Source organism: Ictalurus punctatus, chromosome 23, assembly GCF_001660625.3.
Source record: "Ictalurus punctatus breed USDA103 chromosome 23, Coco_2.0, whole genome shotgun sequence".
Taxonomy (NCBI): Eukaryota; Metazoa; Chordata; class Actinopteri; order Siluriformes; family Ictaluridae; genus Ictalurus; species Ictalurus punctatus.
In genome coordinates this window covers 9,595,001-9,612,400 of record NC_030438.2, presented here as the reverse complement: position 1 = coordinate 9,612,400, position 17,400 = coordinate 9,595,001, and the positions used below count along the sequence as shown (strand labels likewise).

Below are 17,400 nucleotides of genomic sequence, written 5' to 3'. Positions count from 1 at the left end.
TTTTATTGCAACAGCACCACACACACACACACACACACACACAGTGTTTATTATTTACATAATGATTGTGATATAATTTATAGATATAGATTTTAGAATTTTCTCAACTCTAAACGGAATAAATCTGTGAAATTTAACGAGTTTAACGTTCCTTAATTATGGTCTTTTATTATTTGAATGTAAAGTGATCAGCGCACGGCAGCGTCTGAGTGTGGAGCGTACGGATTATGTACTAATCTCTCTGAAGCTGTGGTGAGGAAGATAATAGCAGCTAATCTTTGTGTTTTTTATGTTTTTTCTGGTCAGGACCCTGCGGGAATCTTCGAGCTGGTGGAACTTGTGGGAAATGGAACATATGGCCAAGTGTACAAGGTAAGTGCCCTTAGTAGGGTTAATTTAATCCCCTGTAAGAGCACAGGATTTGTATGATGATCGTGTTACAGCCAGTTCAGAGTCAGTCACTTATTATTATTATTATTATTATTATTATTATTATTACTCTAGGTTTTAAATGCTGGAAGCTTTTTCCCGAGCGAGCATGTCAGATGTGTCAGAGGCATTGTGTTGAACATACGGAATGCTGCGGCGTGTCGAGACCTGCGAATTTCTGTGAACGATCCTCTTCTCTTCCTCTGTGATCCTCTTACAGACGAGACATTCTGATTCACGTTACCAAACCTTCACCTGAATTTCTCCCCGCGATCACAGAACCGTCTGTGCGGTGTTTCTGTAGATATTAATGCTTGTTAACAATCACTGACCTCCACACGTCTGTTACGTATGTAGTTCTCGTTATTAATGATGTTTTTCACAGTTCGGGTATTCTACAAATCACATTTTACCTTGTTTTATTTCTTTTGTTGAAACAGATCCAGTTTTTGATAGTAATCTTTTTTATAGTATCTGATGGTGCTGTTTATTCTGTCCTGTTTGTTTTACTGAGATTTAAAGATGGGGTGGAGTGAAGAGTCCCTGGGGGCGTGTCTATAACGTGACTGACAGGAGAGATGTAAACACAATTATAATTAGTCCAGAACAGAGCTGTGATAATTCAGGAGTTTCTTTAAGACCGTTAAAGGGAAAACTCTGCCCTGAAATGAAATATTTTTCGACAGAAAAAGTAATCCTGGTGATTTTCTGAGAAGTTGGCGGTTGTGTGTTGCGCTGATGTCACGGGTGCAAACTGTTATTGTTAGAAAATGAATGATCTCAAACAAAATTGAGCTTGATTTTCCTTAAATGTTCCGTTAAACGATTTTTAACTGTTCCTAAAAGCAAAGCTTTTTTTCTCACTTGCTTGTCGTTTTTTTGTTTGACGATGTTCAGCTTCATATTTAATGTAAAATCCAGTGGAGACATTAAACACTGGACTCAATATCCCAGAATGCACCGCAGCTATACAATACCATTGTGGACTCAGAGATGATGAGCGCAGGGACATTGACGGTGGTGTTCATGTGGAGGTTGAAGCTTTGGAAGCTGATGTGTTTGAGCAGAGAGTCCAGGTGAGGAGGTGAGAGAGTTGAACAGACTGAAGCACCGCTGCATCGGTCTATTTAAGTGGAGATGAATTGAGGGATAAAAATCCCACTGCACTACCACCAGCACAGCATTGTGGGTAATGTAGGAAACCGTTAACAGCAGGCGATCATGCTGTTGGATTAATATGCAGGCTGTTCAGGGTGGATTTCTCCTTTAATGTATTGTTTCTAAGTTTCTCCGAATTTTTACCATGATTTGTAATAGTACGTGAAACATGACCTCGTATTCCTGACCCACCGTCACTGACGGGTTCCTCAGACTGACAGCATTGATCAGATGCTATGTTTAGATCTTTATTGATGTGTATCAGGTGACTAATTTGTAAAAGTGGACTGCTGTAATGCTGTAATGTGAACCATCACTGCAGCACAGGATCTGCGCTTCTGAGAGCATGCGATTGTTAAGGATTTTAAACCAAATCTGCATGAATAGAGAAAGAGGGAGAGCGTGATTGCTTCAGCAGAGTGAACCATGGAGAGCTCTGTGCTTTTCAGAAGTTATTTCAGATGACATTGACCCATTTCTGGAACAGTGACACTCCAGAGAACATCGGCTTTCTGCACAGCATGAGATTATGAAACCAAGGCTTTAATTAGACTCTTATGAGTGTTAGTGTCAGTGTCACTGTCCCTGTCTGTGTCCGTGTCCATGTCCGTGTTGCTGTCAGTATCAGTGCGTGTCTTCTGTTTTTGAGCTTTAAAAAGATGCAGGTTGATTTAACAAAGAGTGATGCAAAAATGTATAAAGCAGAACTTGGCTTCTTCATCAAGAAGAACTGCAGCAGCAGAAGCGGTACATCTGCAAAAACTATATTCAGGACAGGAAGATGAGAAGGAACGGATGTAGATGTGATTTGGTAATATCATATCTTTATTGCAATGACGGGTTGCAGAAAATACTCGCAGGTCGCGAGCCCCGCCAAACACGAGAGAGGAAGAAAAGAAGAAGAAAGAAATGGAGAGAGACACAGAGAGATACAGAGAAAGACAGGGAGAATAAATTAACGTCAACATGGCAGCCTCCATTCCATTCATCTCTGAGATATGACACGATCATTAAATGCAAAACATTTTCCTTAAATTAAAGAACAGATTTCAGAGCCGAGAAGCCCAGCGACTGTGTCTGTAATTCTTTTAGAATATAACAAGATAGATGATTGAACAGCGTGTCACAATCGGGCTTTCTCACTTCACATGTAAATTCCATCATCGATTAAAAAGAAGAGCTGTGATTTCTCCGTTGTAATGTAAACTGAGCGGTGCTGATGATCTGAATGCAGAGACAGATCCTGTGAGAATTCGACTGAATCAGAACTGCTGAATGACCGAATGGGTTTCAGAACAGCAATAACACCATAACGTCGGAGTCAGAAGTCTTTTCTTGCTTTTAGATGACATTCCTCAGCTGCTGTTCTGATTCCCAGCTTCATTCAGAACCTCAGCACTGATTCAGTTTGCTGTGAGTCAGAACGGTTCGTGTTCAGTGTGTTTGAACGAAACCCAGTTGTGTGTTCTTCCCCGCGATGCGGTTCTTTAGTCAGTAGAACTTGGATCCGAGAACGTCTGAGTTAGGTGGTCTCAGTCCGTTCCAAATGAACTTGGTGAAAGCGAGACAGTGACTCGACTCTGAATCGACTCGACTGCAGGAAGTGAATCAAACTCAAGGTGTGTTTTGGCTCGCAGTGCTTTTTGTTTGGGTTTTGTTTTTTGTAGATTTTATGCAGGCTGTTAAACCGAGCAAAAGAACCGAGCTGTAGCGTTCTGTTCTGGAGATTTAAAGAAAACAAACTCTGCACACAAACGTTTTACATAAACGTAATTACTTTAGCGTTATTTAGCGCTGACTCCATGCTCTCTGTGCGCGGTTGATTTTTTTATGTTTTGTGACTTTTTAGGTTTAGATTTTTTTATGCCTCGGTTCGTCTTTTTTCTGAATGATGAAGGACAGCTTTACGGTTTTCTCTGTGGTTTGTTTAATTAGTGTGAAAACGAGCCGAGCCAAACGGCAAACGAATCGAGCAAATGTTCCGGACTCGATAGGTGGGTTAATGGGTGTGAAAGCGCTGTAACACAGCGATGCAGTCGAGTGTAAACCCTCTTATTATTTCTTTATTAAATCATTCATTAGCGAGGAGTAAAAACTGCTCTCCTGCTTGATTGGTCCGGTTCTTATTCCGCTTACAGTAGTTCATTTAATCCGTTTCTTTTACAGATTTTTCCCCGAGTGTTTGTGACGACTTCATGAACGAATTCAAAGCTTATTTTCAATCCTAATATTAACAAGAAACTGAGATTCATGAGCGTTTATTTCTAGAGAAGCATGACCATGCCATGACCACATGATTATTATAATAACAAACTTTAATACACTACCGGTCAGAACAGATTTGGTTCTGAGGAGGATTTGTACATTGCTAGGTGAAGAGCTTCTCTAATCTAGTTAAAGTCTCTCGCTGGAAAACAACATTTCCATCCAATTTTGTGTGACTTGTTTTGCTGAATAAAATCACAGCGCAGTACGTTTCCTTTTCTTTATTTGATTTACCCGTGCAGAAAGAATACTACTAAGCACCCTCGCTGTTAAGTCACTCATTAACTCATTCACAGTTAAAGTCTAGACGAGTTTTAGCCGTTTAGATTCCTGCCCATTTGAAAGAGGCGAAATGAAAAGTGATCTAATTTGGACTGATTATCTAATTAACCACATGGAGGTTATTTTAGGAGAGTTATTTCAGTGCTTCGTTCCTCTCAACAGAAGAGAGATTGGAAGGTAAATATTCGTCTAACAGCAGGAGATGTTCTGCTAACGCCGTGTGCTCAAATCACCATCATGGCGCTGATCCAGATTAAACACACCGGTGTGATTTCGCCTGTAACGAGACACCGTCGCATCGCAGTGAAGCTGGTGAAGTCTCCGAGTGATTAGACACTACAGTACGGTAATCAGGTAGTTCCGAGATAAACAGTCAGAAAATGCGTCTAGATTTAGTCCGAGACTTCCCACAGACCCATGAGGTTAAATCGAGATAGAAATCAGAAATTCATATTCATGATGATTTTACGTTTTTATGATTCTGATTTTATGATAATTATTTTATCGTCACATTTCAGGAGAAAAGGTACTGAAAGGTACTGGACTCTTGCTTGTGATTGGTGTGGACTCGTAAAAGTACATCTCATAACTTTACCTTTCATCATTTTATTTAAAATGTGAGCGCTGTTTATTTAAATCTCACTGAGGCTCTAGAACATGCGCGTGAGGCTCCTACACCAGTGACTGTACAGTTTCTCAGTGTTTTCTTTGCACTGCATGTGTAAAAATTGCTATAATTAACAGGAGATGGTGAGAACAGGATGTACTTTAGTGCCTGAGCACAGCTATATATACGGCTGCGGTATTGCGAGTGGATCTGAATGAGCAGGTTTCGATTTGCTCGCTGTGTCCTTGCCGAGATCCCTCGTGGCTCTTTTACTGACGGTGCGCCATCTTGGGAGGCCGAGCAGAGCCATTAAAGAGGTGTTGTGTGTGAGGGAGAGATGGATTCTGGGTCAGGATGTGCTTTGTGCACTGAGGCGGTGAGACTGCGAGCTCATGTACACGGTGTTTGAGTTTCAGCGGTGGAAAGAGGACGATGTGGATAAAAATGAGACGGCAGATTGTCTCACTGCAGTCCACTGTTCTTTTTATCAATGTTTTTAAAGAGTTCTTTTCTTTTCTTTTATGAAAACTCCACCGAGTGCCAGAGATGAGAGGAACTGAGGCCGTTCGATGGCGCCGAGTCGTTCGTTCTGTCTTTATTCCTGCAGGATTTCACTCGAAGTCTGTGGGAATTTATCACACTGTGGCTGAAGATTCATTATAGCACATCTAATCACAATCAGTTTTCCTCTAACAGCACATCCCCTAGTCTTTTATTCCTCTTATTCCACAGCCAGTGCCCCAGGATTACAAATTTATATTTATTAAAATATGGCACATCGTACATTTCATCCATTTATACTTAGATTTAATGATGTGGAACATCGGTGAAACGAGTCATTTCCTGTTCTCACTTACGTTATAGTAGCTATAAACACTCATTCCCTCACCATCTCTCTCTTTATTCTCTCTGTTTATTCTTTTTATTTAATTTAATAAGATAAATAATCACAGTGTGTGGTGTTAGTGAGAAACGGTAAAGAAGTGTAAACTCTGTGAGGAAGATGTGGGAAAACCTAGTTACAGCTTTACCTCTGACTGTTACACAGCACTGACACTGGAGACTCCTTCCATACATGTTACACAAACACATTTCTCCTTCCAGAAAACTTCGCCGTAACAACAATTACATACGTTATTTATTTATTTTATCACTGGAGCGTCCACCTGTACACGTCCCTGTGAATGAACCGTTACTATAGAAACGATAACGTATCAGAACGAGAGCATTAATATAAACCCGTATGAAGGGTAATGAGCAGATAATCGTGATTAATTGAATATATGCAGTAACTGTAGCAGACTTTTCAGTTTGAAGCTCAGGTTAGAGCGAGTAAGATTTTCACTCATGTAGGTCACTAACCTGAAGCTCTGAAACACACTCTCGTGTCATTTTGTCACATTTTCTGTTCCGTGGTTTGAGACATCGGCGTACAGACGGGACGCTGAGAGACATTAAACCTCTCACCTCGTTTGGTAGCGTAAAAGACAGATATGAGCAGGTCATTGTGGGTCGCGTGTCTCTGCAGACAGACGAGCTCGTCTGGATGAGAGTGTGAAAATCCTCAGCCTCCTCTGCCTGCCGAGCCTGTTGCTAGGATACAGTGAGGAAGGTGATGTGGGTAGTTATTCTGACTGAGTGGCAATGGAATGGAATAACTTCCTGTTTGACACAAATCATGTTTCAGGTATCTATGTGGGAATTGTTGTGTGCACAAAAGTATTTAGTTGTACATGATTGTTTTAAACGCAGGTTTTTGTGTGGCTCAGGTCGAGAAGATGCAGCCAGGAACAAACCTGGTGATGAAATCTGACGGCAACGTCTCACACACCAGAGTTATGGAGCATAAAACCTGTACACATCTGTACACAGCTATTTTAATAAACTCATGTGTTCTGCTGACTAATTTGGCTATTTTGCTAAAATGATTCCTATAAATATATTTGTTATATCATGACATTAAAGTGTCTCAGGAGTCAGAAATGCTGAGTGGACAACGCAGGTAGTGAAATCTATTCTTCGAGCAGTGACTGTGTTGTTGAGTAATACTCTCTGACATGCTAACACACAGACCACACTTCCTGTGTTACAGCATGAAGGAGTCTCCAAAATGTCCCTGTGAAAAGCAGCATGTTCGCGTTCCAACATAGTTGAAAAATTCTTTGTACTACAGGCCCTACTATAGACTTGTAACTTTAGGGTGAGTTTAAAATTTGTTTTATTCATTGAAATATTTTTGCCTGATCAGGGCCATGTGGGCGTGTCTGGTATCATGACTGGCAATGGTCTCTCCTAGGCAACGTGGCAGAAATATGCCAGAAACCTTCTGTATCCAGCTAGTTTAAAAATCTACACTGATTAACAGCGGGCTGTTTGTACACATGACTCAGTTTGTGCTAAATAAACATTATTATAGCTCGATCCACAGCAAAAAATCTCATTACAGCCCCCTCACACCAAACCAGCCCATTACAACCCCCTCACCCCAAACCAGCCCATTGTAGCTCCTCCCACCTCAAACCAGCCCATTATAGCCCCTCCCACCTCAAACCAGCCCATTATAGCTCCTCTCACCTCAAACTAGCCCATTATAGCCCCTCCCACCTCAAATAAAACCCATTTTACCCACTGCCACCTCAAACCATCCCATTATAGCCCCTCCCACCTCAAGTAAAACCTATTATAGCCCCTCCCACCTCAAATCAGCCCATTGTAGCCCCTCCCACCTCAAACCATCCCATTACAACCCCCTCACCCCAAATCAGCCCATTATAGCTCCTCTCACCTAAAACCAGCCCATTATAGCCCCTCCCACCTCAAATAGAACCTATTATAGCCCTCCCAACTCAAACTAGCCCATTATAGGCCCTCCCACCTCAAATAAAACCTATTATAGCTCCTTTCACCTCAAACTGGCCCATTATAGCCCCTCCCAACTCAAACCATCCCATTATAGCCCCTCCCACCTCAAATAATACCTATTATAGCTCCTCCTACCTCAAACCAGCCCATTATAGCCCCTCCCATCACAAACCAGCCCATTGTAGCCCCTCCCAACTCAAACCAGCCCATTATAGCTCGGCCCACCCATCTTGAAACTAGCCCATTATAGCCCCTCCCAACTCAAGCCAGCTCAATATAGCCCCTCCCACCTCAAAGGAGCCAATAATAGCCCCGCCCATATCAATACTCACTTATAGCCCCTCCACCTCAAACAAACTCAGCATAGCCCCTCCCATTTTAAACCCAGCCCAATATAGCCATTCCCACCCCCAAGACCAGTCACCTGACCATGCCCATCTAAAAATAGCTCATTACAGCCTGACCCAACTAATCTAGTCAATTATTTACAAAATGTGGAATGAAGAGATGTACATTGTTCTAAATTCAGTGATCTTACAGATAAGAGCAATCAGGAATATAATGCGTCAGGAGAATACGACCAATGCAGTGTTTATAAATGTGTGTGTGTGTGTATATATGTGTTTGTATGTGTGTGTGTGTCGATGTGAGAGATTTGTGGTGATTGTGGTCTGATCTGAAGTTTCTTCACTCTGATCCTCTTCCTCTTTTATTTTTCGACTCTCCAGCACGTTCAGAGCATTCAGAATGTTCTCAGATGTTCTCTCCAGCCGTTTTGACAGCTGGATATCAAATGGGTTTTAACGGTTGCATACCACTGTTTGGATTGTGAATCTGTTCCGATACAGCTGTCTGCTGCACATCTGTGGATTTCTGATGATGTGTAAACGTGGAGTCGGTGTTGTGGAACGTTCCTGTCACATCAGCGTGGTTCTCTTGTGTAAAACCGATAAAGACAAAAAACAGAACCTCCTTCACTTGAGCAAGTGTGACCCAATGCATATGCAATTTGTGGTGTTTATATTCTTTCTGAATATGTAAAATAGTGGGTGGAGTCTATATAAATATGGCTGAAGGACAGGTATTAAATTTGTGCTAGCTTCTGTCACTTGAAGATAAAAGCAAACCATGTATTTAATAATAATAATAATAAATCCACTCTGGTCTTTTTGTCATGTTTTATTTTTGAAGTTCTTTAATCAGTGTCCTGCTCGACGTGTAATTACACGGTATGAGTTTGAGATCTGAACTCGTTACAGCCATCGAGAACAATCAGCACATATAAAATCCTCAGCTATTTTTTTTTTCCGCATTATATTGTGTGTGATGTCATTACACATAACTCAGAGACAGGCACTCCGGTGTGGACCTGTGTGCCGCTGTGCTGTGAATTAAAGCATCTCGGCATGTTAATACTTTCCAACAGTGGAAATGTGGTTAATGAAGACTGAAGGGACTGGGACGTCTCTCTGTAACGTCTCGGTTCTGTGTGAGCGTGAGGAAGGTGTAGTGCATAATTCATTCAGAGAAGCAGGCAGGACGCTCGCCAGGTGATTCACTCCGTCCACAGGGAGAGACACAGCCGGCTAATAAAGATGAATTCACTCAACACCACCGGCTTTTCCTTTTTATCTGCCCTCATTTCCTTTCCTTCCTCGCCTCAGCACCCGTCTCAGCTCAGGTGATGTATCGCCATGGCGCCCACGTCCTCCGCCTGTTGTTGAGTTTGGTTTAGACGTGGCTGGTGTTTGTTCTGGACCAGAACTCTTGAACGAAGACATAAACCTGGAGCTGAGCTCTGCACCGTCACATCGGCTTCAGAATGATCTAACGGTCCCTTATAGCAGAGATGATACTCGCTAAGAGCAAATCCTCTATGTTTCTGGGCCTGGTTGAGTTATTTTGGGACGTTGAGATGTTATTGGTGTCTTATTTGTTGATGCTGGTCAGCTGTTACATAACAGTAATGCTCTCCAGAGACGCTCATGAACTCAATCTACTTTTTTATACAGAAACAGAAACAAACCGCTTTAATCTATTTTGGGATTTTAGTGTTATATTCTTTCTGATGATGCTCTCCATGTCTCTCTCTCTCTCTCTCTCTCTCTCTCTCTCTCTCTCTCTCTCTCTCTCTCTCTCTCTCGCTCTATCTCTTCTCTCTCCAGGGCCGCCATGTCAAGACGGGCCAGCTAGCTGCAATCAAGGTCATGGACGTCACGGGGGTAAGCAAAAATATTTCTCCACCACTGCTCTCTCTCTGTCTCTCTCTCTGTCTCTCTCTCTCTCTTTCTCTCTCTCTCTCTCTGTCTCTATATCGCCATCCCTATCTGTGTTGTCATAAAATGCTTACAGTGCAAACATACACACAAATGCAAGGCCATATTTATAATTCATGTATTTAAAATAGAAAACAGTATTCTGCAGGAAGGAAAACGGAACATAATTTGGGCCAAATTCAAAGTCAGTGACAGACTCATTCACACCAGTGATGTTGCTCAAATATACAGAGAAAGTCAAAATAGCAAACGAACATCTGTGTGTGTGTGTGTGTGTGTGTGTGTGTATGTGTGTGTGTGTGTGTGTGTGTGTGTGTTTCCTCTGACAGGATGAAGAGGAGGAAATCAAAGCAGAGATCAACATGCTGAAAAAGTATTCGCACCATCGCAATATCGCCACGTACTACGGAGCCTTTGTGAAGAAGAACCCACCGGGCGTCGACGACCAGCTGTGGGTCAGTGCTGAGAAGTGACAGGAATCAGAGTGTGTGTGTATGTGTCTTCCTGTGTGTGTAACTTCTCAGCATGTTGTACTGTAGACTTGTGACATGCTGCAGCGTGTCATGGGACTGATGCTTACATGCGACATCGCTGGCTGTGGTCTGACACACACACACACACACACACACACACACACACACACACTCACACACACACACGCAAATGACTTTTCTCTGAGGACTGTAACTCAGCAGTTCGGCTCGTGTCAGCAGTGTGGTCAGACTCTGAGCTGCTGTACAGTCTACATGCTGACACGCATACACACACACACACACACACACACACATATACACATATACACATACACACACACATGCACACACACATATACATACATATATATATATATATATATATACACACACACACACACACACACACACACACACTTGCATTTATGGGTTTAATTTTTAACCAGCTTCCTCTTCCAACAAATCTCTTCATGTTGATCTTTATTCATGATTATGTAAATGTCAATGTTTTCTGTGTTTTAGTTACAGTTATTCTGAAATATAATCTTTGCGAAGTTGAATTTGACCTACACGTAAATATATGGTTTGCTTTTTCATTTTATTTTATTAGACATAAAATCAGATCCACGAAAATAAATCTCCAGATCATTGTGTCCTTCAGAGTGTTTCCTTTTCCCTGAAAAAATATTATTTTCATTCTGGTGGAAGTGTGTTCACGCGCGGTGCGTAGGAGAGAATGTCGGAAAAATAACGCTATGCTGTAACATGTTCTTCACAACAAATGTTTTTCTGCCATGTTGCTCGACATTCTCGCTGCACAGCGCCACCTGGTGTCCGGATGTCTCAGACTCGCCCTCAGTTACTGAGCAGAAATCTCTCGCTTTCATAAAGTCATAAAACACAGATATGGGATTTTTACTGCGTTGCGTTTCACTGGGTATCAGCTGATTTCTCTTTACTGTGTCTCTGTTAATAATCTCACACCGACAGTAAAACGCTCATCTACACTGTACATCTCCGCTCACGTGTCAGTGTTTTATACGCACACGTGTCCCTGCTCACATCGGCTCTAACTATTTATAACAAAAGGCCGGTTCTATAGAAGTATTAATATTTAATTCAAAAAGAATAGCTTCAAAACCTGCAAACAGAAAAAACAAGTATAGAGAGAGTATTCATTTATTTATTAGTTTTCCCTGTTTCATACTAATTAAAAAACAAGGCTTATTATATATGTGTGTGTGTGTGTGTAGCTGGTGATGGAGTTCTGCGGTGCCGGCTCAGTCACAGACCTGATAAAGAACACTAAAGGGAACTCGCTGAAGGAGGAGTGGACGGCTTACATCTGCAGAGAAATCCTCCGAGTGAGTGTCCGACTCATTCTCTCAACATCCGGAAATGATTTATTAACATTAATATATAGTTTAATCAAACGACTAAAACTGGCTCAGGATCTGAGGATCATTTCTAGACCTTTCTCCTCGTTAAAAATACCAGAGTTGGTGAATATACATGAATATGCAAATGAGGAAACATTGACATTAGTCACACTGAAGAGACACGTCTCACGTCGTCATTTTCTCACGTTTTTACCCTAACACTTAAATCTGTCTAATCAGAACGAGCATTAAAGTGGTGTTTAAACGTCACGCTGTAGTGGAAATGTAAGGATAGGATTAGATTTAGGGTAATGATGTTCTCTGTGTCTGTGCTGTAGGGTCTGACTCATCTTCACCAGCACAAAGTCATCCACCGTGACATTAAAGGCCAGAATGTCCTGCTCACGGAGAATGCTGAGGTCAAACTGGGTGAGAAAATGAACAAGATGAAAAAATGTCCCCTGACTCTGTGAAGAGGTGTTGAGTAATATCTCTCTGTAAAGCGTATTTATTAAAACGTAATGTTTGTGTGTACGTGTCCAGATGTTTCTGTAGGTGACGTAATGATTCATGCTGAAAAGAAACAATGCAACTGGTTACTGACGTTAGGTTTATTCTCTAAATAACACATTTCCCCCTGAGCCCAGTCATTTTCCTTATCTTTCCACATCGTTTTACTCACTGGTTCATTTTACAGCCAGACTGTGAATTTATTTTTAATATTTTTGAGAAATTTGTCTAAATCCATGAAAAGCTTTGTTACATCATGTTTACGTTTCCTCCAAGAAAGCTGACACAAGGAAAGGAAAAAAAAATAAGGAAATCTTCTGATCTGTCTACCTGTCTACTTACACTATACCTACACATACAAAGTATGTGCACCCCTGACCATCGCACCCACATATGGTTCTTCCCCAAACTGTTTCCACAAAGCAGGAAACTCACAGTTGTGTAGAACGTCTCTGTACGCTGTAGCATTACAGTTTCCCTTCACTGGAACTAAGAGGAACCCAAACACTGCATGACATGAAGTGCACAAAGCGAGCTCCATGAGGACGTGGTGTGTGAAGGTTGGAAGAAGGTGGAAGAACTCGAGTGTCCTGCACAGAGCCCTGACCTCAACCCCACTGAACACCTTTGGGATGAACTGGAACTGGAAACTCCTCACATCAACATCAGTACCTGACCTCAACCTCACTAACGCTCTTGTAGCTGAATGAACACAAATCCCCACGGCCACACCCCAAAATCTAGTGGAAAGTCTTCCCAGAAGAGTGGAACGCATTATAACAGCAAACACATGGGGAATAAATCTGGAATGAGACGTTCAACAACGCATATGAGTGTGATGGTCAGGGTGCACATACTTTTACTCTATCTTTTCATATATTTATTAGTAATAATAATAATAATATGGTTTGAACTAATTAGTAGAAACAGATATGTTTGTTCCTCCATGCGAGGTTTTGGACCTGGTGAAACATCGTTTGCTTTCCTGCAGGGTTGCCGTGACAACGGTGCCCGCAGCGACCAGGAGAGAGAGCGATGCTGAGGCAGATGGTCTTGTGCACTCCATCAGAGACTCTCACCTTGTTACTGTATACTGAAATACTACAGCCAAGCACTGGGGTCTGACTGTGTGTGTGTGTGTGTGTGTGTGATCTCTCGCCAGTGGATTTTGGTGTGAGTGCACAGTTGGACCGCACCGTAGGCAGGAGGAACACGTTTATCGGCACACCCTATTGGATGGCTCCAGAGGTCATTGCCTGTGACGAGAATCCAGATGCCACGTACGACTTCAAGGTATTTTAACAGACCGAGTTTGTTTAATTACATCATCACACACTCTAAAAACTGGACTGTGTGTGCGTGCGTGTGTGTGTGTGTGTGTGTGTGTGTTTAATAAAATTCCCTTTCTGTTTCAGAGTGATTTGTGGTCTTTAGGAATTACAGCTATTGAGATGGCAGAAGGAGCGCCGCGTAAGTCCACAACACGTCTCCTGTATCTGATAAAAATGTACTGAAGCAGTAACTGATTACTTTCTATTCATTCCCCTCTCTCTCTCTCTCTCTTTTTAGCTCTGTGTGATATGCACCCGATGCGAGCACTCTTCCTCATTCCCAGAAATCCGGCTCCTCGACTCAAGTCAAAGAAGTGGTGAGTGTCAAGGCTTGTGATTCATCCTGTTCTCCTCTTCTAAAAACCCGCTTTGGGTTCTAACAGAGAAGTTCTCACACCACAGCAACATAGTGGGAATTAGTGGGAAGCCACACCCCCTTCTCTAACACAAACACATACAAGTCACACTTCCTTAACTGAGACTGACAGGTACATAGACCACACCTCCTTTACTGAGACTGACAGGTGTGGTGGCCACACCTCCTTTACTATGGCTGACAGGTTTAGAGGTCACACCCCCTTTTCTGAGATTGGCAGGTACAGAGGCCACACCCAGTTTACTGAGACTGACAGGTGAAGAGGCCACACCCACTTTACTGAGACTGACATACAGTGGCCACACCCCCTTTACTAAGACTGACAGGTGTGGAGGCCACACCTCCTTTACTGAGACTGGCAGGTACATAGGACACATCCCCTTTACTGAGAATGACATACAGTGGCCACACCTCATTCAAGAAGAATGCTATTAATCCCAGAGGAGGAGGTGTGGCTTTTCTGTGTCAGTCCCAGTGAAGGAGGCGTGGCCTCTGTACCTGTCAGTCAGGAGAGAGATGAAAATTGTGACAGATGAGTGATCTGCGTGGTGACAAAAAGACAATTTTAAACCTAGGTGCATAAATAAACATAAATAAATTAAAAACAAATAAATAATATAAAATGCAGAGTAAGTGGAGAGAAGGTTAACACTGACACACATAAGGCACGCCTCCTTAACTGAGACTGACAGGTGCATAGACTACACCCCCTTTACTGCTGACAAGTACAGTGGCCACACCCCCTTTATTAAGATTGACATGTACATAGGCCACACCCCCTTTACTGAGAGTGACATACAGTGGCCACGCCTCTTTCAAGAAGAAGTGGCTTTTCTGTGTCAGTCCCAGTGAAGGAGGCGTGGCCTCTGTACCTGTCAGTCTCAGTAAAGGCGGTGTGGCCTATGTACCTGTCAGTCAGGAGAGAGATGAAAATTGTGACAGATGAGTGATCTGTGTGGTGATAAAAAAGACTATTTTAAACCTTGGTGCATAAATAAACAAATAAATTAAAAACAAATAAATAATATAAAATGTGTAAATGCAGAGTAAGTGGAGAGAAGGTTCGTGTTCTGTGTGAACAGGACGAGCTTCAGAACGTATGAAAGGAACAGAGAAAGAACCGTTGTCAGAAATAATGGAGGAATAAAAGAAATAGAACAGAAATTGATGGAAATAAAAAGTTTCTTTTATAAACTCATGTTTCTTCTTAAGAACGCTCTCCAGTGTGATATTTTTAGACGTCAGATGATTGACAGGATTACAAACAGACGCCACCTGTAGAAATCCCCCAAAGACACGCTCGCTCTCATGCTGTCCGTAATTCGTCCTTGTGTGCAGGACAGCAGGTTCGTCTTTCATCACGCTTCTGAGCGTCTTTAACTCCGAGAATCAATCAGAGCTGTGACGTTTCTCCTGGAGGAAGTTCTGATCCACTGCTTTTGTTAGTCGCTCTTGATTTATCCGGCTGCGTGGTGATAGAATAAAATAAATCAAAGCGCTCATGAAACACTTCAGGAGGTTTATAGATGAAGGGAATCTGAACGGCACGCCGCTTCCTTTCTCTCGTCTCTCTGCAGGACCAAGAAGTTCCAGTCGTTTATCGACAGCTGCCTAGTGAAGAACCACACGCAGAGGCCCAGCACCGAGCAGCTGCTTAAACATCCCTTCATCCGAGACCTGCCTAATGAGCGACAGGTCCGCATCCAGCTCAAAGACCACATCGACCGCACCAAGAAGAAGAGAGGAGAGCGGGGTGAGGACCTGAAATCAAAGCATATTAAATAATCATAAATAATAATATAATATTACTGCTAGAGATGGAACCGATCTGAAACCCGGGATGAGTATCAGATGGATACCAGCGAGAAAAAGGTGGATCGGATATCAGAGGAATAAAGGAATTTGATCAGATCCTGCAACGAATGGATTTGGAAAAGCTTTGTTTTTTTATTTAATGAAAATGTTTACATATAAAGAGACATGATTGTATTTTTTGTTAGGATTGATTTTTATTATGATTCTGTTTATGTATTTATTTATTCCTGCAGTGTAACTGTAAATTCCTGTTTAGTTATGTACAGTATTTCAAAATGCCATCTATACAGCACTCTGCTATAACGGTCAAAGAGGATACTTATTTCTGATTGGCTGGCAGGTCTGCGTTGATTCTTTATATCAGATCCTTCTAATGGAGATTTGGTTAAAATTCTGATCACAACATCAAATCCAAGCTTCTGATTTCACTGCACTGAGTAAATGTTCAAATTCGATCATTGTGTCTAAAGCCCTATTTGGACAGGATTAGTTTTCTGTGTGAAGGCGTGGCATATCTCTGCATCACGTTCGGTGTCTCTGTGTTTTACAGATGAGACGGAGTATGAGTACAGCGGCAGCGAGGAGGAGGAGGAGGAACGGGACATCGGAGAACCCAGGTAGTGAATAAACCCTGCTCAATGGTGCCAATATTTACAGATTAGAGAATGGTTGTTCTGACACGAGATTGGTTCTCGGGCTGCAAAATGCTGTTTGTTTGGGGTTCAGGGGCAGAGTCTTTGGTTTGTCTCTTAAACCTGAGGAAATGTGGAACGCATTCTATAAACGTTATTTCCATGTCAGTAGAACAGCTGTACAGGTGTGTGGTGTAAATATCGAGAACGTTGTGACTCTCGCACCTGTCCACAGCTCCATCATCAACATCCCGGGCGAGTCCACTCTGAGGCGGGACTTCCTGCGTCTGCAGCTGGCCAATAAGGAGCGCTCCGAGGCCCTGCGCCGACAACAGCTGGAACAGCAGCAGAACGATGAGCACAAGCGCCAACTACTGGCCGAGAGACAGAAGCGCATCGAGGAGCAGAAGGAGCAGAGGAGGAGGCTGGAGGAGGTACGAAGACAAACAGTGAATATTGGAGTGAGACAGAGGAAGCGGTGGAACAGGGGTATGGAGAGAGAGAAATTCTGCAGTGGATCTGTGCAGCCTCAGGGGTAAAAAATAAAGCTGCTTGGAAAAAAAAACACAGTATGAATGAAGCGTCGCTCATCAGCTGTTACTGGAAAAAAACATGTCTGGGACACACACACACACACACACACACATCATGCACTAATGCTGATGCTTCATAAAAACAGCGCAGGAAAATGACAGAAACCGTAGCATCATTGCACCATAAAACCACACACGCACCTGTTTTAGTCAAATAACTAACAGAAATGTAGGCAAATAAACATCTGACGCACATGTGGAGAAACATCTCCGTCACCAAGTGGTGTGGCGTCATGTGTCCATGTGTCTGTGAGATCCTCATTAGCGCGATGTCTCAAGAACGAGCCGTTGAATGTTTTTAGGATTGATATAGAACGATCATTATAACCAGCAGATGAACTGATTCGATTTCGGAATTGATCCAAACAAGGTCAAGGTCACAGCAAGGCCAAATGTCTGAAATACTTTTTCT

General features: G+C 42.4%; 1 protein-coding gene across 9 annotated transcripts in view; it reads left to right on the top strand.

The window, feature by feature from the left end:
* tnikb (TRAF2 and NCK interacting kinase b) overlaps nt 1-17,400 on the top strand; it is a 58,056-nt gene that overhangs the window by 10,092 nt on the left and 30,564 nt on the right. For all 9 annotated transcript variants that reach the window (XM_017453197.3, XM_017453195.3, XM_017453194.3 and 6 more), the window contains exons 2-12: nt 307-372; nt 9,769-9,825; nt 10,209-10,334; nt 11,606-11,716; nt 12,070-12,160; nt 13,404-13,534; nt 13,657-13,711; nt 13,811-13,889; nt 15,526-15,701; nt 16,314-16,380; nt 16,631-16,829. In XM_017453197.3, the coding sequence (XP_017308686.1) occupies nt 307-372; nt 9,769-9,825; nt 10,209-10,334; nt 11,606-11,716; nt 12,070-12,160; nt 13,404-13,534; nt 13,657-13,711; nt 13,811-13,889; nt 15,526-15,701; nt 16,314-16,380; nt 16,631-16,829 (1,158 nt within the window). The remainder of the gene's footprint in view (nt 1-306; nt 373-9,768; nt 9,826-10,208; nt 10,335-11,605; nt 11,717-12,069; nt 12,161-13,403; nt 13,535-13,656; nt 13,712-13,810; nt 13,890-15,525; nt 15,702-16,313; nt 16,381-16,630; nt 16,830-17,400) is intronic.